The sequence below is a fragment of the Pan troglodytes genome, chromosome 10, assembly GCF_028858775.2.
Source record: "Pan troglodytes isolate AG18354 chromosome 10, NHGRI_mPanTro3-v2.0_pri, whole genome shotgun sequence".
NCBI lineage: Eukaryota > Metazoa > Chordata > Mammalia > Primates > Hominidae > Pan > Pan troglodytes.
This window is the reverse complement of record NC_072408.2, coordinates 106,575,533-106,597,611: the sequence shown is the minus strand read 5'-3', so window position 1 is coordinate 106,597,611 and position 22,079 is coordinate 106,575,533. Positions and strand designations below refer to the sequence as shown.

The 22,079-nt window shown below is 34.7% G+C and overlaps 1 protein-coding gene across 15 annotated transcripts in view; it reads left to right on the top strand.

Moving 5' to 3' along the window:
• ANKS1B (ankyrin repeat and sterile alpha motif domain containing 1B) overlaps positions 1-22,079 on the top strand; it is a 1,252,139-nt gene that overhangs the window by 214,821 nt on the left and 1,015,239 nt on the right. For all 15 annotated transcript variants that reach the window (XM_001150610.7, XM_009426057.4, XM_009426061.4 and 12 more), the window contains exon 8: positions 1,881-2,047. In XM_001150610.7, the coding sequence (XP_001150610.1) occupies positions 1,881-2,047 (167 nt within the window). The remainder of the gene's footprint in view (positions 1-1,880; positions 2,048-22,079) is intronic.

Below are 22,079 nucleotides of genomic sequence, written 5' to 3'. Positions count from 1 at the left end.
ACTCTCTGTTTTATGACTTTGACTTTTTTAGATTCCACATGTGAGATCATGCAGTATTTGTCTTTCTGTACCTGGTTCATCTCACTTAGCATAATATCCTCTAGGTTCATCCATGTTGTTACAAATGGCAGGATCTCCTTTTTTAAGGCTGAATAATAGTCCATTGTTTGTGTAGTGTGTATATAAATGTATACACACATTGCATTTTATTTATCCATCCATCTGACAGTGTATACTTCAGTTGTTTTCATGTCTTGGCTGTTCTGAAGAATGTTGCAATGAACAGAAGGGTGCAGATATCTCTCCAAGATACTGGTTTCATTTCCTTTGAATAAGCACCCCAAGGTGGGATTACTGAGTCATATGGTAATTCTATTTTTAATTTTTTGAGGAATCTCCATACTGTTTTCCATAGAGCCTTTAACATTTTACATTCCCATGGACAGCATACAGGGTTCCCTTTCTCCATATCCTCAGAAACACCTCCTATCTTTTGTCTTTTTGAGAATAGCCATTCTAATAGATGGGAGATGATACCCCATTGTGGCTTTCATTTACATTTGCCTGATTATTAGTGATATTGAGCACCTTTTCATATACCTTGGGTCATTTATGTGCCTTTTTTGAAGAAATGTCTATTCGAGTCCTTAGCCCATTTTAAAATTAGGTTATTTGTGTTTTTGCTATTGAGTTATGTGAATTCCTTATGTATTTTGCACATTAACCCCTTACCAGATCTATGGTTTGCAAATATTTTCTCCCATTCCTTAAGTTATCTTTTTAGTGTGTTGATTGTTTTATTTGCAGTGCAGAAGCTTCTTAGTTTGATCCAATCCTGCGTGTTCATTTTTGCTTTTGTTCATATCCAAGAAATCATTGTCCAAACAAATATCAAGTTTTTTCCCTATGTTTTCTTTTAGGAGTTTCATATTTTCAGGTCTTAATGTTCCAGTCTTTATACTGTTTGCGTTGATTTTTACATAGGGAATGAGATAAGGGTCATATTTCATGCTTTTGCATGTGGCTATCCACTTTCCCAACACTATTTATTGAAGAGACTATCTTTTCCACATTTTGTGTTCTTGGAAACCTTGTGAAGAGCTACAGTAATCAAAACAGTATGGTACAGGCATGAAAACAGACATATATACCAATAAAACAGAATAAAGTCCAGAAATAAATCCATGCATCTATAGTCAGCTGATGTTAAATATGTTTTTATGTCAGAATAAAAATATTAAAATCTGGATTGTAACTGCTGGGCATTTTTTTCAGAATAAATTACAGGTATAAGGTATCTTTCTGAGACTGTTTAGAAATGTGCATATTTTCATGTAATCTACAAAATCTTCATGTTTGACAGATGATGCATATTATTTGTTTCTTTTGTGTTTTTACTTTATATCATATACCATAATTCTTAAGGTACTGATTACCTATGTTATTATTTGTTTAAATAACTTGTACTATTTCTGTTTATTGAACCTAGGAAGAAGTTTCTCAGCACCGTTTCAAATTTGCTAATGAATTCTGTCAGTGAAGTAAAATACCAATGAAATATTATGGAAATTAAATCCTATAATAAGTGAAGCTTTGGGAATTGTAATTCCAGATGCTTTTATGTACTATGTATACATAACCTTACAATAATTATTTCTATTTTGAAAAAGAATAAAAATAGGCAAAATTATAATCTCTTTTGCTCATTAATAATGTTGTACTAATTATGGTTGAGTACCTTGTTTTCAGCAGAATAGTGTCTGACTGCTTAATCTTGTTATATTTTGAGTTCTATCACCATAGCAGTCATATTTTTATTGCTTAACATTAAGTTTTAACAATAGCCTTTCTTGAAACTTCTGAAAAAATTATTCTCATAGGTGAAACCGTCACTGGAGAATTATCAAAACTCTTGGATGAAATAAAACTCTGTCAAGAAAAGGATTATTCGTTTGAAGACTTGTGCCACACAATATCAGACCACTACTTAGATAATTTGAGCAAGATTTCAGAGGAAGAACTTGGGAAAAATGGAAGCCAGAGTGTAGTAAGTAAGGCGGGGGGGAATGAAGATAATGTGTCTGTCTTTGCCAGTTCAGTGTGTACACTTAAGAGGTATGGGATGTGGTGCATTATCAGATTCCGCCACTCTAAGATGTCAGTTTCCTTATTGCTCTTTTCCTGACGTTCTTTGGGGTTTTACTCGCAGTGCATGTGTAGGGGAAGGAGTGCTTTGACAGATCACTTCATGGTCTCTCTACTTTTAGACTCTTTCTTAAAAACATGGATTTTTGGTATTTGTTGTTGTTGTTGTTGTTGTGTTCCTTTAGTTTTACTGGGCATAATGATGTTGGTTCCCAAAAAAAGACAAAAACCTTCCTTTCGACTGTCTTCCCCATTTTCTCTATGAACTCAGACTAACAGAGCAGAGCCACACGTATAGTTTCCTCACTTCCTCCTGAAGTCATAGTAGGAAAGAAATGTGGAAAGTTCAGTCTGCATATTTTTATAATATTATGCAAATCCCAAGAGGTTTCTCTTTGATAAGCTCAGAATCTTAAGCATGAGTTAGTTCCTGTGACAACGCCTTTATGATAGTGTTCTTTGAAAATATTGCCATATAAAATATTAAAGGTTATGTGAGGCAGAAAAGCAGATGATGTAGTTGAGTAAGAGCAAGTATTTCTATTTATTAGGAATGAGAGTTTACAAAGAAGAAAGAGGGGAGATAAGATTAGAAGGATAGATCGAGGTCAGGCCATGGGTGATTCTCACTCATTTGGATTTTTATATGAACACAAAAGCAAGAAAAACTATAGAGAATAAATCAGTTTAATATTAAGATCTTTAAACCTACTTTTTGTCCTGTAGAGGAAGGACTTATAGTATGTACTGGTATTAAAGGAAATACATTATTCTGATAAGAAATCTTTAGTCACTTTTAGAACTTAATTTGTTACAGATATATCATACTTTATTCAAAAGCCAGTAATAGAGTGAACTGTGTTAAGTATGTCATATTATTTGTGAAAACTAAAAAAAAACTTGCTAAGTATAGTGACTGTCCATTATGAGAACACTTACTTAATTTAGTTACTTAAAGTAAGCTGTGACACTGTTTCCTGGGATAGCACTTGCTAATCTAGTTCCATGGCTAGTCCTACGTCCTTGGCCTGCTTTTTTTGTTTCATTTTGTTTTCGTGCTTCACTCCTTTTGTAAAAACATCCTATTATTGGCCCCAATAAAAATTCTTTATGAATAACTATGAACAGTTGTATATGTACTGAAGTAAATACCTGTAAGTTTTACCAAATGAAATTTTTATATTAATGAAATAATTTATAATAGTAACTTTAAATTTGGGACAAAATCCTCTGTTAAAAAATCTGAAATAGGTGTATGCTGTCTCCAGGTTACCAATCAGTTACATTTTAATATTTCCTTGAAAGTTAGTTAGAACTTAAAACATATTTGTTCTATATAAACAACACATAGTGTTTATATTTTTAGATCCATCCTCAAAGATTTATGTAAACTGGCAGCTTCTGGCCTTCTACTTGTAAAACCACAGATATTCTGAAAGCCCTAATTTTTTAGACCAGGGTTTCCAAACTTTTTTGTTGTATGTACCATTAGTAAACAAATTTTGAGCAAATATCCCTGATTATTTGTAAATTATATATATATATAGACTACATTTCTAGTAATATTTGATGTAAATTATGAGACATACACAACAAAAGAAATTCAAATTGAGGAAGGTAGAGAATAAGTGTAAAACAGAAGCTCTAATTATTTTTCGTTTACCCAATGAATATCTTGTATGCCCTGGGGTCTGTATGTGCTGCTTGGAGACCATGATTCAAGCTTCTATCTTTCAGGAAGTTACGGCAAAGGCTTTTGACTTTGAGAGAGTGACAATAGTTTGGGGAAAAGATGTTCAATTTTTTTTGTAAGCCAAAGACTGTATTGTGATAGTGGCAAGAAAGAAATTAATGCTCATAAATTGAGCGTTAAGATTTTGAAATCTGAGCTCATGCTTTTCTAACACCACTCTTCGTTCCTGTGACAAACCTTTACAATAGTGTTCTTTGAAAATATTTCCCTATAAAATATTAAAGATTATGTGGAGGGAGAAAAGCAGATGGTATATATGAGTAAGAGCAAATAATTCTGTTTATTTGGAAGAATAGAGTTTACAAAGGGGAAAGATGAGAGATTAGAAGTCTAGTTTGAGGTCAGGTCATGGATAATTATGAATGTCAGGCTAAGAATTTTGGTTTTTTTTTTTAAGAAATGAGAAAAATCTAAAGGATTTTGGGCAGATAAAAGACATCATTGGAACTGACCTTTCAGAAGATGAATCTGATAGAAACCTGTTAGCGAATGTTTAAAAAGTAATCAAATTACTTTGGCCCTTTTCTGTAGCCTGTTTTATTTGAATTCATTCCATGTTTTGTTGAATATTTGTTTCTATTCATCAAAAAAGCTTTTTTCCAGAATATTGCTTCAATTATACTCTTACATGTTGCAAAAAGTTTAGTCAAGTACAGGTCACCTAATATAGGTCACCTAATACAGATGGTTCTTACCATGTTTTGAGTTGTGGGATTTATAATAGATATGGTTCTTGATTTCAAGTGATTCAAAACACCTATCCTAAGGAGACTTCAGTCACAGTGTGTAGACTATAACTGAAGACTAACATATAAAACACTGAATAAATAAGAACTGACACTCAGTTTTTGCTATTTGCTACTCTAATGCTTTACGTGATTTAAGTCGCTTATTAAGTAATCCTAACAATATGGATTTAGAAAATGACTTAGTTGACAAGTGGCAGAGTGAGGATTCAAACTCTGAGCCAGTGTTTTTAATTCTCAGCCACATTTCTCATAGTATGCTACCTTATGGCCAAAGGAATTTTTAAAAGGGAGAGACCAGTGAATATTTACAGATACTCATTGAAGTCTTTGTGGAGGTAGGGAGAGACTAAGCTGTGTCCTGGTGAAAGGGGAGCTGTGCTTTTCACTTTTGTTGGGACAAATGATTGAGAAAGGATTCCAGCCTGAAGAAACAGTAAGTGCAAAAGCACAGAGATGAGAATTAGTGCATAATTTGAGAATGATTTATGATGAGAGTTTGTTTTGGAAAGTAGTAGGAAATAAAGTTGGGTAAGTAATGATAATACCTCAATTTATGGAACACTTTACTTGTATTAACTGATTTAATCCTCACAATAACCCTTTGAAAAGGATAGTATTATTTCTCCATACAGGGAGCTTTTATGACTTTCCCAGTTTCATGCGGTAATTACAGAGCCAAGAACACAGACATTCTGGAGCTGGAGTCATAACCCCTTGCCACTCAACACTATTGTCAGAGAACAAAGGCAGCTAAGTAGATTGGGAGGCTAGCCAGAAGTTTAAAATTGATCCTGAGAATAAATTCTTGTGTAGGAGAGTTCTCCTGAAAGTGACATTTTTGGAAAATAAAAGTGGTAGTTGTATGTTGCTTGATCTGGGGAGAGGCTCAAACAATGGTTCTCAGCCATAGTTGTATATTAGATTTACCTAGAGAGGCTCTAAGAAATAAATACTGATGCCCTCAGATACCAGTCCAGACCAACTAAATCAAAATAATTTTGGGTAGCTCTGAGCATTGCTCTTGGAAAAGCTTCTCAGGTCTAACATCCGTACTACTGGTCTAGGGAGCCAAAAATCAGCCAAGATCTTACTGAGGTAATTCAGGTCTGAGATGATTAGTCAGAACTGAGGTCTTGAAAACACCACAAAACTAGAATTTTTTGAGATGGAACAAATCTCGTAGATCTTAATGTCCAGCCTACTTCTGCAATTCCCCAGTGTAAGAGCTTCTAAAAGTCTCTTGAATTAGGGATTATCTATGCTATAACAAATTAGCGTAGATTGGGTGGCTTGGAAAAAAAAAAAAAAGCATTTATTTCTCACAGTTCTGGAGTCCGAGAAGCCCAAGATGAAGGTACCCAGCAGAGCTGGTAGCTGGTGAAGGCCTGCTTCCTGGTTTGCAGAGGGCTGTCTTCTGGTTGTATCTTCATGTGGCAAAGAACAGAGGGGAAAAAAGCAGGTTCTCCTGATGTGTGGTTTTTTTGTTTTGTTTTCTGAGACGGAGTCGTGCTCTGTCGCCAGGCTGGAGTGCAGTGGTACAATCTCGGCTCACTGCAACCTCCGCCTCCTGGGTTCAAGCGATTCCCCTGCCTCAGCCTCCTGAGTAGCTGGGACGACAGGCACGTGCCACCACACCTGGCTAATTTTTTGTATTTTAGTAGACACGGGGTTTCACCATGTTGGCCAGGATGGTCTCGATCTCCCGACCTTGTGATCTGCCTGCCTCGGCTTCCCAAAGTGCTGGGATTACAGGTGTGAGCCACTGCGCCCAGCCCTCCCGATGTTTTCTTATATGAACACTAGCACATCATAAGGGGCTATCATCTGATGACCTCCCAACACCCCCTCCCTAATACCATCACATTGGGGTTTAGGATTTCAACATATAAACTTGGCGGGGACACCGACATGAGGTTCATAGCAAGGAGGCTTTCAGTTTATCATCAAGGAAAATCCAAACTGCAGTCAAACCACAGTCCTCAATTATAACATTTCTATGTTATATTGGACTATTAAATGTGGAAAACATTTCTATATGTCTGTTATTTATATTACTGGTTAAATGATGAGCATTTGGGTTCAGTTAAAATTTAATTTCATAGGATATGAAACATCCAACTTGCTGATTGTGATATGACAAGTAATTCCAAAAGTTATTTTGGAGAAATAAAAATGTAAGGAAATATGTTTTGTAGCATCCATATTTTTAATTAATGTATTTTACATATTAATGATGTGGCTTGAGTTTTGGAAGTATTTTACCTATATTCTTAGTTCAGTTTAGCTTTTGTTGTCTCTTTTCTTCCAATAGAGGGCACTCTGATTCAGTAATTTCAAATACAAAACCAGCCATCTTATGTAAGAACTTTTATTTTTGAATCGGAGATTTTTGTTTCTATTAAAATATTAGCTATAATATGGTAGTTTGAACACTTTTACTAATATAAGTTAAAAATTAAATTCTTATTATGATTGAATGTATTCAATTGGAGGTTTTGCATGTAATATAAAGGCTAGCTCCAGTTAAAATTGCATTTTGTCTTGCATACATTTTAATTCAAAAGTCAGTCTGTTTTATATACTCTTATAATATGCATCTGAAACCATTTTCTAAGTTGAATTAAGACATTATATAATCTAGAATGTAAATTTTGAAGAAATATAAATATCCTAACATTCTTTACCAACTCATGAAATTTAGGTTTTCAAAAGAATGTGAAATCATCTGAAAAAATTTTCTATTCTCTTTATGTTTTCCCAAGCCTTATATTCATGTTTTTTCCTCCATGTGTATAAACAATCTATACAATTCTTAAATGTGAACACAGCATGCCATAGAGAAATTTGATGATAAAGATCATTAGAGCAGATTTCAGAATCCAGGTACCAGGAAAAGTTTTTTTGTTTTTTTTTAAAACATTTGTAATAGAACATTACCTCATCAGCGTATGTCTTTAAGAAGTAAATAAGAAGCTTAAGGGATGAAACGTGTTATGTATTTTTTTCTGTTGACGCAAGCAGCATCTAAAGCTTTTGGTTTGAAAGGGGTTGCATTGGCAGGTTTTGTGCAATTTTGTTCAGCCACTATGCCTCTTTTCTGTTATTTTACTTTCTTTTCCAATGCAAAATATTTAATTACATGTCAGCCTTCTGAAGTGTGAGGTATTTTATTTTAGTATTTTAAGATTTCAAGATTTACCTTGAAGGATTTTCAGCTTTTTTTTATGCCAAGCTATTCTTGAGAATACTCTCTGGGAGTGAGGTCCCTACTTTTGGAAAATATGCTTAATTTAGTTCTAAAATTCATCAAGTTTTAAAGATCAGTAGAGTCAGATTAGATTGCCTAAAAACCAAACGGTGTTTCTGAAACAAAGTTTACCTTCAAACACATTCTAACCCAATTTCTAGAGCTTATTATCAGGAATGCATCAATTTCAGAATTTGGAGAGAGCTTCGTGGCTATCTTACCCAATTTCCATCAGATTTAGAGAATCTTGGGAGGCAAATTTTTTGAAATGTAAATAGAGGCTTATTATAGGAACATAACTGATTCTTTAGCGTGTATAATTTTTTATAGTGGTGCTAAATCTTAAGCAGTGGTATACAATGTTCAAAAGAACATTCTAACCTGAACAATTTATGTCTTATGTAGTTGAACAGACCTTTTGGATGTGGTGACTCAAGGTGATTCAACTAAGGTTTGAAATCTCCTAACAGGTTTTGCAAGAATTGGGGAATGTAGAACTAGGATCATGTTGACCTGCATTTATATATTGAAAACAATACCATTAACCACACGTATGTACTGTAGGTACATTAATGGAAAAATCCAGAATCAGAAGGGTAAGATTTTCGTTCCTACCCTCATCTCAGGAAGAACTTTTTGTAACCTTAGGGAATCTAGGAAGTCCTTGAGAAAATGGCTAGTAGAATAAGAGTCATTTTTCTGAACTTCTAGCACACTTGCTTTTTACCATTCTTGATACATCTCTTTCTGCCTTGCCTTGTAGGTGTATATGTTTTGCATTACTTCTTATATACCCCTTTGACAGTAGGTTCATTATTAGATTGATCTCTGTAGTCACATCCTGCCTCACACGGTGCCTTGAATGTAGTGGTCTCTCAGTGAAAGTTCATTGACTGAATAAATGCATAAAAAGGCAAAGACTGCATATAAAAGTGTATATGTTCTTGCAAATGAACCATTATCATTGCAAAATGCATTTAATTATTTGGAGATGAATTACAGAGACCAAAGTGGAGGTTTTTCCCAGCAATCATGATGGGAATCTCAACCGTCTTTCTTAGGGAGATAACTTAGTCTAGCAGTTAAGAGCATGAGATTGTGAGTCCTACAGATTTGGTTGTACAACTCTGTTCTGCAATTTACTAGCAGGGTGACCTTTGGAAGTTGCTTGATATTTCCAAGCCTTAGTTTCTGCATCGGTTAAAAAAATTTTACTCTGGCTTTCTGTCAGCCATAGAAAAGAGCTATTTTGTTCTCTTTTATGTTGCTGAAGAGATCTTGATTTTTATGTTTCACAGACTTTGTCCAATTTTGTCCAGACGTTCTAAATAGTCACAAAATGTCAATGTAGAGGGGATTTCTCTAGTGAAAGTGAAATATTTTGTTCTTGGATTGGTCTGAGTCAATATTTTACTTGGAAAAAGCCATATCTATTCTAATCAGCTTTGCAGAAGTTAGGGAGGAATAGCAAATATGACAAATAATTGAACTTATATGAAAAATTATCTCAATAGGCTGAAATCTTGGCTCAAGGTAAAAACACAGAATTCAGTGGGAGTTAGTATAAAATCTTATATTTAGATTCCTTAAAAATCAATGGTATAAATACAAGGTGGGGGAGATTTAATGTCAGCGAGTAGTTCACACAAAAGTTTTAGGGTATATAGATGACTACAACTGCTACGTGAACCAGCAGTGAGATGTAGCTACTAAAAAAATCAGTAAACAATGACCAAACTATAATATCTCAAAATAATTGTAACACTAGAAGCTAGCATTTATTAAGTACTAAATTTTCAGTACATGCTAGGCATTGTGTAAACATGTTAAAAATCATTATCTCCTTTATTCCTGACAACAATCCCATGAGGTAGGTTTTATTATCCTCAACGTGGGAATCAGGAGTAAAGTCAGTTGCCCAAAAGGTAAATCTTGGATCTGAATGTAGGTCCAATGTCTTACAAGTAGATAATTCTGTCTTTCATTACTGTCTTCCAGATTGACCTCTCAACTTTTCATCATTCCTGCCAGTTTGTGGGTTCAGACCATCATTTCCCCTCACCTGAGTTATTTTAAGAGCCTCCTACCCTGTCCACCCACTTCTAGTCTCTCCTCTTCATCTGCTCGTATTTATTCTGAGCAATGCTGCCAAGTCAGTATGCCATAAGTGCCATTCTGGTCATGTCATTTTCCTACTCAAAACTAGCCCTGGTCCTCACTGCAAATGTTAAATAGAAACGTTTAACTCAGGCATTCAAGACCCTTCATTTCTAGCTTCATCATATTTTTCCAGCTTTATCTGCTAGTAATGTCTTAGATAAATATATTTTAGTAAAATGGATTATTCTTGGCCAGGCACGGTGGTGCATGCCTGTAATCCCAGCACTTTGGGAGGCTGAGACTGGAGGATCACCTGAGGTCGAGAGTTAGAGACCAGCCTGGCCAACATGGTGAAACTCCATCTTTACTAAAAATACAAAAACTAGCTGGGCCTGGTGGTGTGCACTTGTCATCCCAGCTACTCAGGAGGCTGAGGCAGGAGAATCACTTGAACCCGGGAGGTGGAGGTTGCAGTGAGCCAAGATAGCTCCACTGCACTCCAGTCTGGATGACAAGAGTGAAACTCTGTCTCTAAATAAATAAATAAAATGGATTACTCTCAAACACGTCTGTCTTTCTTATTGTCCACGTTCATGTTTTGTCTATATATATTATCCCTACCATCTCTACTTATTGAAAACCATTTTTGATCCTTCTATTTAGATCTAACTATTTGCATCATTATGCTGCTTTGTATTAATTATGCATGAATCATCTTTTTTGACTTTGCCTATAAGCTCCTTGAAGACAGGGAAAATATTAATCTGTGTGTGTGCATGTATTTGTCCTTAGCATAGTTCCTCACTCACATGCTTAGCAAACATTTATTGAATTGATAGAACAGATCATGGGCATAAAAACATCTGTTTGATAACCTGTATTTCAGTGTAGGCATATGAGAAAAATTCTAACATGGAATATTTATGATCTGAGAAGAACTTCCCCTGTTGGGTGATTTTTCAAATAATGAATACCTCGCCAGTTTCTTTGAGGATGAAATAAAATACCCCTGTAAACTATATTATTGACTTCACAATATATCGCTAGGATCTTAAGTCAAATTATATTTTTCTTAGGTAATAGTATATCACTCTCACTGATGACAAGGATATCCTGTATTACAAATACCATGTTTAATTCCTGATAACATATACGAAGGAAGTATATAGTATATGAATATAGGAAATATGTCTGATTACATTATTAATTTTTGAATTCCTAAATATTTATGTGATAAACATTTTTTAATTAATCCTTGTTATTCTTTCTGTATTATTGAGATGGGGCTATTTTGTTTTTTTTCTTCCAGCTTTTATTTTAGGTTCAGTGAGGTACATATGCAGGTTTGTTACATGGGTAAACTGTGTGTCACTGGGATTTGGTGTACAAATGATTTATTCTCCCAGGTAATGAGCATAGTACCCAATATGTAGCTTTTTGATCCTTACTCTCCTCCCATGCTACACCTGCAAGTAAGCTCCATTGTCTGTAGTTCCCCTCTTTGGGTCCATGTGTGTTTCCATGTGTATTCAGTGTTTAACTCACACTTACGAGTAAGAACATGTGGTATTTGATTATCTGTTCCTGTGTTAATTTGCTTAGGATAATGGCCTCCACCTGCATCCATGTTGCTGCAAAGGACACAGTTTTATTCTTTTTTATGGCTGCATAGTATCCCATGGTGTATATGTACCACGTTTTCTTTATCTAGTCCACTGTTGATGGATATCTAGATTGATTCCATGTCTTTGCTGTTGTGAAAAGTGCTGCAATGAGCATACACGTGGATGTGTCTTAATGGTAGAATGATTTGTGTTCCTGTGGTCATACACCCAGTAATGGGATTGCTGGGTCAAATGGTAGTTCTGTTTTAAGTTCATTGAGAAGTCTCCAAACTATTTCTATAGTAGCTGAATTAACTGACATTCCCACGAATAGTGTTTAAGTGATCCCTTTTCTACACAACCTCACCAACATCTGTTATTTTTTTTAACTTTTTAATAATAGTCATTGTGACAGGTGTGAGATTGCATTCAATGGTTTTGATTTGCACTTCTCTAATGATTAGTAATGTTGAGGATTTTTTTCACATACTTATTAACTGCATGTATATCTTCTTTTCATGTCCCTTACCCATTTTTTAATGGGGTTGTTTTTTGCTTGTTGATTTTTTTAAGTTCCTTATAGATTCTGGATATTAGACCTTTGTCAGATGCATGGATTGTGAATATTTTCTACCATTCTGTAAGTTGTCTGTTTACTGTGTTTATAGTTTCTTTTTCTGTGCAGAAGGTCTTAAGTCAATTTTTGTTTTTGTTGCAATTGCTCTTGAAGTCTTTATCATGAAATCTTTGCCCAGACCTATGTCCAGAATGGTGTTTTCTAGGTTTCATTCTAAGATTCTTAGAGTTTGAGGTCTTACATCTAAATCTTTAATCTATCTTTTCTTAATTGTTGTTTATGATGAAAGGTAAGGGTACAGTTTCATTCTGCATATGGCTAGCCAGGTATCCCAGCACTATTTATTGAATAGCTTGTCCTTTCCCCATTGTTTATTTTTGTGGAAGATTAGATGGTTGTAGTTGTGTGGCTTTATTTCTGAGTTCTCTATTCTGTTCCTTTGTTCTATGTGTCTGTTTTTGTACCAGTACCATGAAGTATTTGTTATTGTAGCTGTATAGTATAGTTGGAAGTTGGGAAATGTGATGCCTCTGGCTTCATTCTTTTAGGATTACTTTGGCTATTCGGGCTTGTTTTTGATTCCATGTGAATTTTAGAATAGTTTTTTTCTAATTGTGTGAAAAATGATGTTGGTACTTTAATAAGAATACATTCAATCTGTAGATTGCTTTGGGTAGTGTGGACATTTTATTGATATTGATTCTTCCAGCCCATGAACATGGCATGTTTTTCCATTTCTTTGTATCATCTCTGATTTCTTTGAACAGTGGGTTTTGTAGTTCTCATTGTAGAGATCTTTCACCTCCCTGGTTAGCTGTATTCCTTGGTATTTCGTTTTTTGTGTGTTTATTGTAAATGGGATTGCATTCTTACTGTGGTTCTCAGATTGAATGTTATTGATGTATAGAAATTATAATGATCTTCATATATAGATTTTATGTTCTGAAAATGTGCTGAAGTCATTTATAAGTTTCAACAGCTTTTTGTTGGAGTTTAGGGTTTTCTAGGCATAGAATCGTATCATTAGTGAAGACAGATAGTTTGAATTTTTGTTTTCCATTTGGATGCCTTTTATTTATTCCTCTTGCATGATGGCTCCAGCTAGGACTTTCAGTGCTATGTTATATATGAGTGGTGAGAGTAGCCATACTTGTCTTGTTCTAGTCCTTAAGGAAAATGCTTCTAGTTTTTGCCCATTTATTATAATGTTGGCTGTGAGTTTGTCATAGATGGCTTTTATTATTTTGAGTTGTGTTTCTTTGATGCCTAATTTGTTGAAGGTTTTTATCATGAAGGGATGTTGGATTTTATTGAAGGTGTCTTTATTGCATCTATTGAGATGATCATATTGATTTTGCTTTTAAATCTGCTTATGTGGTAAATCCCATTTATTGGTTTGTATATGTTTAATCAACCCTGTATCCCAGGGAGAAAGCCTCCTTCATCATGGTAAGTTTTTGATGCACTACTGCTTTTAGTTTGTTTGCTGAGGATATTTGCTTCTCTGTTCATCAGGTATATTGGCCTGTAGTTTTCTTTTGTGTGTGTGTGTGTGTGTCTTTGCCAGGTTTTGATATTAGGATGATGGCGGCTTCATGAGTTAGGGAGGACTTCATTCTCCTCAATTTTTTGGAATAGTTTCAGCAGAATTAATACCAGCTCTTCTTTGTATGTCTGGTAGAATTCAGCTGTAAATCCTTCTGGTCCAGGGGTTTTTTTTTTTTTTTTGGTTGTTAGGCTTTTTATTACTGATTCCATTTCGGAACTCATTATTGGTCTATTCAGGGTTTCAGTGTCTTCCTGATTTAACCCTGGGATATGGTGTATTTCCAGGAATTTATCTACTTCCTCTAGATTTTCTAGTTTGTATATATATGGTGTTCATCATAGTCTCTGAGGGTTTTTTTTTGTATTTCGGTGGGATTGGTTTTAATGTCACCTTTGCCATTTCTGATTGTGCTTATTTGGATATTGTCTCTTCTTTCTTTGTTAATGTAGCTGCCAGCCTATTGATCTTATTTATCCTTTCATGCCAACTTTTGGTTTTATAGATTTTTTTGTATGAATTTTTGGGTCTTAATTTCATTCACTTCTGCACTGATTTTATTTTATTTTATTTATTTCTTTTCTTCTGATTTGTTCTTGTTTTTCTAGTTCCTCTGGGTGTGATGTTAGATTATTAATTTGAGATCTTTAAAAATTTTTTGAGGTAGGCATTTAGCACTATAGACTTTCCTCTTAACATTGCTTCTGCTGCATCTCAGAGATTTTGGTATGTTACGTCTGTTTTAGTTTATTTCAAAGATTTTTTTGATATCTGCCTTAATTTCATTGCGTACCCAAAACTCATTCAGTAGCAAGTTGTTTAGTTTTCATGAAATTGAAAAGATTTGAGGGATGGTTTTGAGATATGTTCATGGCATTGATTTCTATTTTTATTCCACTGTGGTCCAAAAATATGGTTGGTATGGTTTTGATTTTTTTGAATTTATTGAGACTCGCTTTATGGCTGAGCATGTCATCAATCTTTGAGTATGTTCCCTGTGCAGGTGATAAGAATGTATATTTGGTGGTTGATGACATCCTGTTTTTTTCTAATTGTTAATGATTCTTGCACATTTTGATGGACTTCACTGATGCACAGTATTTCATTGTGCATGTTCTTAAAATGTGTTTGATGTTAAAATATGCATCTATATTATGAGCATTCTATTAAGGGCAGTAAACTTCCTTTCTAAAATGTTTTAATTTTTATGTTTTGAACTTTATGACATTTGTGAGGTTATCATTTTTATATACTCTTCAGATATATTATTGGCCAGTTTTTGTTTTGATACTTTTGTTCTTTCTAATCTCTTTATCATCTCTAACTTGAATTAAACTTTCTAGTAGAAGAACTCAGCTGTTAGAATTTTCCTGAGAATCTGTACTTTACACTTATGAGCTAATTGTAATGTTTTCCTGAAAATGTAGTAATAATTCACCTTTCTTTTAACCTCACATTCTGGATAATGATGAAGTTAACTTTTAGTCACTTTTCACATTTACCTTGTTCATTTGTCATAGTGTACCTAATTTGTAATTCTATTTCAAGGTTTACATTTGGGAGTTCTTGGCTCTCTTTTTGAGTGAAGACCTTGGACAGCTTGCCAGTATTTAAAAAAATCCATTTTGCTGCCTAATGCCAAAGGAAATCAGGCGAGAGCCTGAGCTTAAAGAGACATGTCAGTTGCAATAATCACTTAACTCTGTGTCCGAGGAAATGCTTTTCACCTTGAAGAGCAAATTAATTCTGATGGAATAGTAGACTAGTAACCCAGAAAAAATTGCTGAAATTGCTCATGCTTCAACATATTTTATCAGGAGACCATTTGGGCCACAACTAAAGACTATTGGAATTCATTCAGCCTCTAACAGCTGAAGAATTGGGATTCTCTATGATAGAATCAAAATCAATAATCGTAAGTAAAAGATACAGTGTGGCCTGCTTCAATCTCAGGCTTGGATTTTTAAAACTGATGTTATCTATGCTTTTTAAAGCTGAAAAGTTGTGTTCGTTTACAGTTTCCTAACAGTTCCATTTAGGTGATAGCTGCCAGTCTGTGCTATCAAATCATTAATAATGAGAAGCAAAGTCTTAATTTGGAGAAAGAATGCTTAGTCAAGGGAATAAATCCGACAGGAAATAAAGACTTTAAAATGAACAAAGAAAATGAACTAGTGAGAAGCGGGATCATTAAAGTGAAAATTGCCTGCCCTCAGAATAAATGAGACAAACATTGACATGTTATATCTTTTCCTATAATCTATTCTTTGTTACTGAAATAAATCCATTCCAGCTTTGAAAAATTTCCTTTTGCCCTTGAATCTCTAATCCTAGTTTTACCTAGCCTGGTGCCCCTTTCTCAAACATTAAAGTGTTTTTACTGTCATAGTAATTATCATCCTCACTAACTTACATTAAAGAGTCCTTGCATTAAAGAATTACACTAATTTCTTCAATAACATATTTTTGTATTGTGTGTGACATTATAGGGTAGAGAACAGGAATTTGAGTTCAAAAGACTTGTGTTTGAATTCCAGTTCTACTCCATAGGTAGATATTTCACTGATCTTTAGATTTCTCATCTGAAAAATGGTAACAATAGTAATAGTAATAGTATCTTGCAGGTATTATTTCCCTGGTAAATATTTCCCTGATGTTTAGATTTTTTTTATATGAAAAATGGTAGCAATAAGAATAATAGTACCTTGCAGGATTGTTGTGAGGATAGAGGTGATAAGTATGGAGTACCTAACACAGTGCTCACCACAGATTACACACTAAACGAATGGTAGCCTGTCATTTCTATTTTATTTGTTGAATCATTTATATGTATTTTTCTCTGTATCACTGAAAGGTTACCCCATAATTATAGCTAAGCTTCCCATTTTGTCTTAGTCTCTCACTGTTTCCTATTGAAGTATACTTTGTGTAAAAAGTATTTAGCAGTATGTTGGACACACAGAAGGTGTCAAACCAATGTTTTTGTTCCTTTCTTTGCAATCAGTCTCTCTTAATTCTAACCCACACCTATATTATACTGCCAGATGAGACTTTCTGAAATGGAGTTTGTATTTCATGACTTCATGGTCAAAAATCAATGAGAGCCTTACTTTTTGACTTCTATTTTAAGTTCAGGGTTACATGTGCAGGTTTGTTACATAGATAAATTTGTGCCATGGGGGTTTGTTGTATAGATTATTTCATAACTCAGCTATTAGTCTAGTACCCATTGGTTGTTTTTCCCAATACTCTCCCTTCTCCCACCCACAACCCTTCAGTAGACCCCAGTGTGTGCTGTTCTCTATTTGTCTGTGTGTTCTCATCACTTAGCTCCCACTTATAAGTGAGAATATGTGGTATTTGGTTTTCTGTTCCTGCATTAGCTTGCTAAAGATAATGGCCTCAGATTCATCCATGTTCCTGGAAAGGGCATGATCTCATTCTTTTTTATGGTGGCATAGTATTCCAGTATATATATATATGCACCACATATTCTTTATTCAGTCCATCACTGATAGGCATTTAGGTTGATTCCATCTCTTTGCTATTGTGAATAGTGCTGTAATGAACATATGTGTGCATTCGTCTTTATAATAGAATGATTTTTATTCCATTGGGTATATACCCAGTAATGGGATTGCTGTGTTGAATGGTATTTCTGTCTTTAGATCTTTGAGGAATCACCATACTGTCTTCTATAATGGTTGAACTAATTTACACTCCCACCAACAGTGTATAAACATTGCTTTTTTTTTCCATAACCTTGCCAGCGTCTGTTATGTTTTTTACATTTTAATAGCCATTTGGGTGAGATGGCATCTCATTGTGGTTTTGGTTTGCGTTTCTCTAATGATCAGTGATGTTGCACATTTTTTTCATATGCTTGTTGGCTGCATGTATGTCTTCTTTTGAAGTGCCTGTTAATGTTCTTTGCCCACTTTTTTATGTGGTCGTTTTTTTCTTGTAAATTTGTTTAAGTTCCTTAAAGATGCTGGCTATTAGACCTTTGTTGGATGCATAGTTTCCAAAAATTTTCTCCCAATTTGTAGGTTGTCTGTTTACTCTGTTGATAGTTTCTTTGGCTGTGCAGAAGTCTTTAGTTTAATTAGATCCCATTTGTCAATTTTTGCTTTTGTTGTTGTTGCTTTTGGCATCTTTGTCATGAAATCTTTGCCCATTCCTGTGTCCTGAATGGTATTACTTAGGTTGTCTTCCAGGATTTTTTTTTATAGTTTTGGGTATTACATTTAAGTCTTTAATCCATCTTGAGTTAATTTTTGTATATGGTATGAGGAAGGGGTACAGTTTCAGTTTTCTGCATATTGCTAGCCAGTTATTCAAGCACCATTTATTGAATAGGGAATCCTTTCCCCATTGCTTGTTTTTTGTCAGGTTTGTCGAAGATCACATAGTTGTAGGTGTGTGGTCTTATTTCTGGTGTGTGGTCTTATTTCTGAATTCTCTATACTGTTCCATTGGTCTGTGTATCTGTTTCTGTACCAGTACTATGCTGTTTTGGTTACTGTAGCCCCGTAGTATAGTTTGAAATTGGGTAGCATGATGCCTCCAGCTTTGTTCTTTTTGCTTAGAATTGCCTTGGATATTTTGGTTCTTTTTTGGTTCCATATTAATTTTAAAGTAGTTTTTTTCTAGTTCTTGAAGAGTCTCAATGTTAGTTTAATAGGAATAGTATTGAATCTAAATTGATTTGGGCAGTGTGACCATTTTCACGATCTTGATTCTTCCTATCCATTAGCATGGAATTTATTTTTGTTTGTGTCGTCTCTGATTTCTTTGTGCAGTTTTTTGTAGTTCTTGTAGAAATCTTTTACCTCCCTAGTTAGCTGTATTCCTAGGAATTTTATTCTTTTTGTGGCTATTGTGAATGGGAGTATGTTCCTGATTTGACTCTCCACTTGCCTGTTGTAGGAATGCTAGTTATTTTTGCACATTGGTTTTGTATCTTGAGACTTTGCTGAAGTTGTTTATCAGCTTAAGAAGCTTTTGGGCTAAGACTATGTGGTTTTCTAGATATAGGATCATGTCATCTGCAAACAGGGATGGTTTTACTTCCTCTCTTCCTATTCAAATGCTCTTTATTTCCTTCTCTTGCCTGGTTGCCCTGGCCAGGACTTTCAGTACTATGTTGAATAGAAGTGGTGAGAGAGGGCTTCCTTGTCTTGTTCCAGTTTTCAGTGGGAACGCCCCCAGCTTTTGCTCGTTCAGTATGATGTTGGCTCTGGGTTTGTCATAAATGGCTCTTATTATTTTGAGGTATGTCCTCAAAATAAGGACATTCTAAGGTATGTCCTTATTATTTTGAGGTATGATCCCTTTACCATTATGTAATGCCCTTCTTTGATCTTTGTTGGTTTAAAGTCTGTTTATTGAGAGTTTTTAACATGAATGGATGTTGAATTTTATCAAAAGCCTTTTCTGCATCTATTGTGATAATTATGTGATTTTTGTCTTTAGTTCTGTTAATGTGATGAATCACATTTATTGACTTGTGTATGTTGAACCAGCCTTGGATCTCAGGGATAGAGCCTGCTTGATTATAGTGGATAAGGTTTTTCATTTGCTGCCAGATTCACCTTGTCAGGTTTTTTTTTTTTGAGGATTTTTGCATCAATTTTCCTGAAGGATATTGGTGTGAATTTTTCTTTTTTTGTTGTATCTTTGCCAGGTTTTGGTATCAGGATGATATTGGCCTCATAGAATGAGTTAGGGAGGAGTCCCTCCTTTTCAATTTTTAGGAATAGTTTCAGTAGGAATGGTACTGGTTCTTTTTTGTACATCTGGTAGAATTTAGTCGTGAATCTTTCTGGTCCTGGGCTTTTTCTGGTTGGTAGGCTGTTTATTATTGCTTCAATTTCAGAGGTTTGGTTTGCTCAGAGAATCAATTTCTTCCTGGTTCAGTCTTGGGAGGGTATATGTGTCCAGGAATTTATTCATTTCTTCTAGATTTTCTAGTTTATGTGCATAGAGGTGTTCATAATATTCTTTGATGGTTGTTTGCATTTCTATGGGGTCAGGGGTAATATCCCCATTGTTATTTCTGATTGTGTTTATTTGAATCTTCCCTCTTTTCTTCTTTATTGGCTTAGCTATTTGTTCTATGTTATTAATTTTTTTTAAAAAAGCAGCTCCTGGATTTGTTAATCTTTTGGATTTTTTTTGTTGTGTCTCAATCTCCTTAAGTTCAGCTCTGATTTTGGTTATGTTTTGTATTCTACTAGCTTTGGGATTTGTTTGCTCTTGGTTGTATAGTTCTTTTAGTTGTGATGTTAGGTTGTTAACTTGAGCTCTTTCTAACTTTTTGACGTGGGCATTTAGTGCTATAAATTTCCTTCTTAACAGTGCCTGAGCTGTGTCCCAGAGATTCTGATATGTTATATCTTTGTTCTCATTAGTTCCAAATAACTTATTGATTGCTGCCTTAATTTCATTATTTACACAAAAGTCATTCAGGAGCAGGTTATTCAGTTTGCATGTAGTTGTATGGCTTTGAGTGAATTTCTTAGTCTTGATTTCCAATTTAATTGAACTGTGGTCTGAGATACTGTTTGTTATGATTTTCAGTTCTTTTGCATTTGCCAAGGCGTGTTTTACTTTAAATTATGTGATCAATTTTAGAGTATGTGCCATGTGGCAATGAGAAGAATGTATATTCTGGGGGAGAGTTCTGTAAATATCTGTTGGGTTCATATGATCCATTGCTGAGTTCAGGTCCTGAATACCTTTGTTAATTTACTGTCTCAGTGATCTTTCTCATATTGTCAGTGGAGCATTAAAGTTTCTCACTATTATTCTCTGGAAGTCTAAGTCTTTTTGAAAGTCTCTAAGAACTTGATTTAAGAATCTGCTTCCTCCTGTGTTGGGTGCATATATATTTAGGATAGTTAGATCTTCTTAATTGAACCCTTTATGATTATGTAATGCCCTCTTTTGTCTTTTTTGATCTTTGTTAGTTTAAAGTCTGTTTTGTCTGAAATAAGAATAGCAACCCTTGCTTTTTTTGGTTTGTTTTCCATTAGCATGGTAGATTTTTCTCTGTCCCTTTATTTTGAGCCTATGTGTGTCATTACATGTGAGATGAGTCTCTTGAAAACAGCATACCAATGGGTCTTGGTTCTTTATCTAGCTTGCCACTTTGTGTCTTTTATTTTATTGTATTTTATTTTTGAGATGGAGTTTTGCTCTTGTTGCCCAGGCTGGAGTGCAATGGTGTGATCTTGGCTCACTGTAACCTCTGCCTCCTGGGTTCAATCAATTCTCCTGCCTCAACCTCCTGAGTTGCTGGGATTACAGGTGCCTGGCACCATGCCCAGCTGATTTTTTGTATTTTTAGAAGAGATGGGGTTTCACTATGTTGGCCAGGTTGATCTCGAACTCCTGACCTCAGGTGATCCACCCACCTTGGCCTCCCAAAGTGCTAGTATTACAGGTGTGAGCCACCGTGCCCAGCCTACTTTGTGTCTTTTAATTGTGGTATTTAGCTTATTTACATTTAAGGCTGGTATTGATATGTGTAGATTTGACTCTGTCCTCATAGGCAAAGGAGAAATAAGATCCTTTTCAGACAAGCAAATGCTGAGGGAGTTTGTTACCACCAGACCTGCCTTACAAGAGCTTCTGAAGGAAGCACTAAATATGAAAAGGAAAGACTGTTACCAGCCACTACAAAAACACATTGACGTATACAGAGCAGTGATACAATATTGAGCCTTATTTTAACTAAATTATTGTGGCCCCTTCCTCTTCTTGGAGTTCAAGAATGTCAAGATCTTCCGATTCTGTTCCTACCCCCCTTATCCAATGATATTTCTTTCTGTTCTCCTTCCTGCCACCAATATAGCTTATTCCTTTGTTATTTGTCTAAAAATATCATAGGCATTTCTTTCATGGTGTCTTTGCTCATTGTTTCATTCTCTCATCTTTGCTGTTTGTTTAAATCTTGTTCATCTTATGAGGTGTAGTTCAAGTCTTTCTTTATATAGAAACCTCCTTACTTACTCCAGCTCAGACTTTTTCTTTTTCTTTGAACAGATGGAGAATCTCAGAAGAGAAATGAGATCTATTAAAAACATTAATTGGAAATTCCAGAATTTAAAAGTACAGTATCTCATAATAAAAAACACCTGAACTTCAACTGAATTTATAATCTTTATACTATATAATCATGCAGTTTAACAATGAATCAGTCATTGTTTCAAAGTATATTATTTATGAAAGGAGGTTGAATGACATTGTTCCTTTGCCTCAGGGTATGACTATGACTAAGTACAAAGGGAAGTTAATTTGATATATTTTACCTATTACATTATTGTATTTAATGGCAATGAAATATAAAAGCTA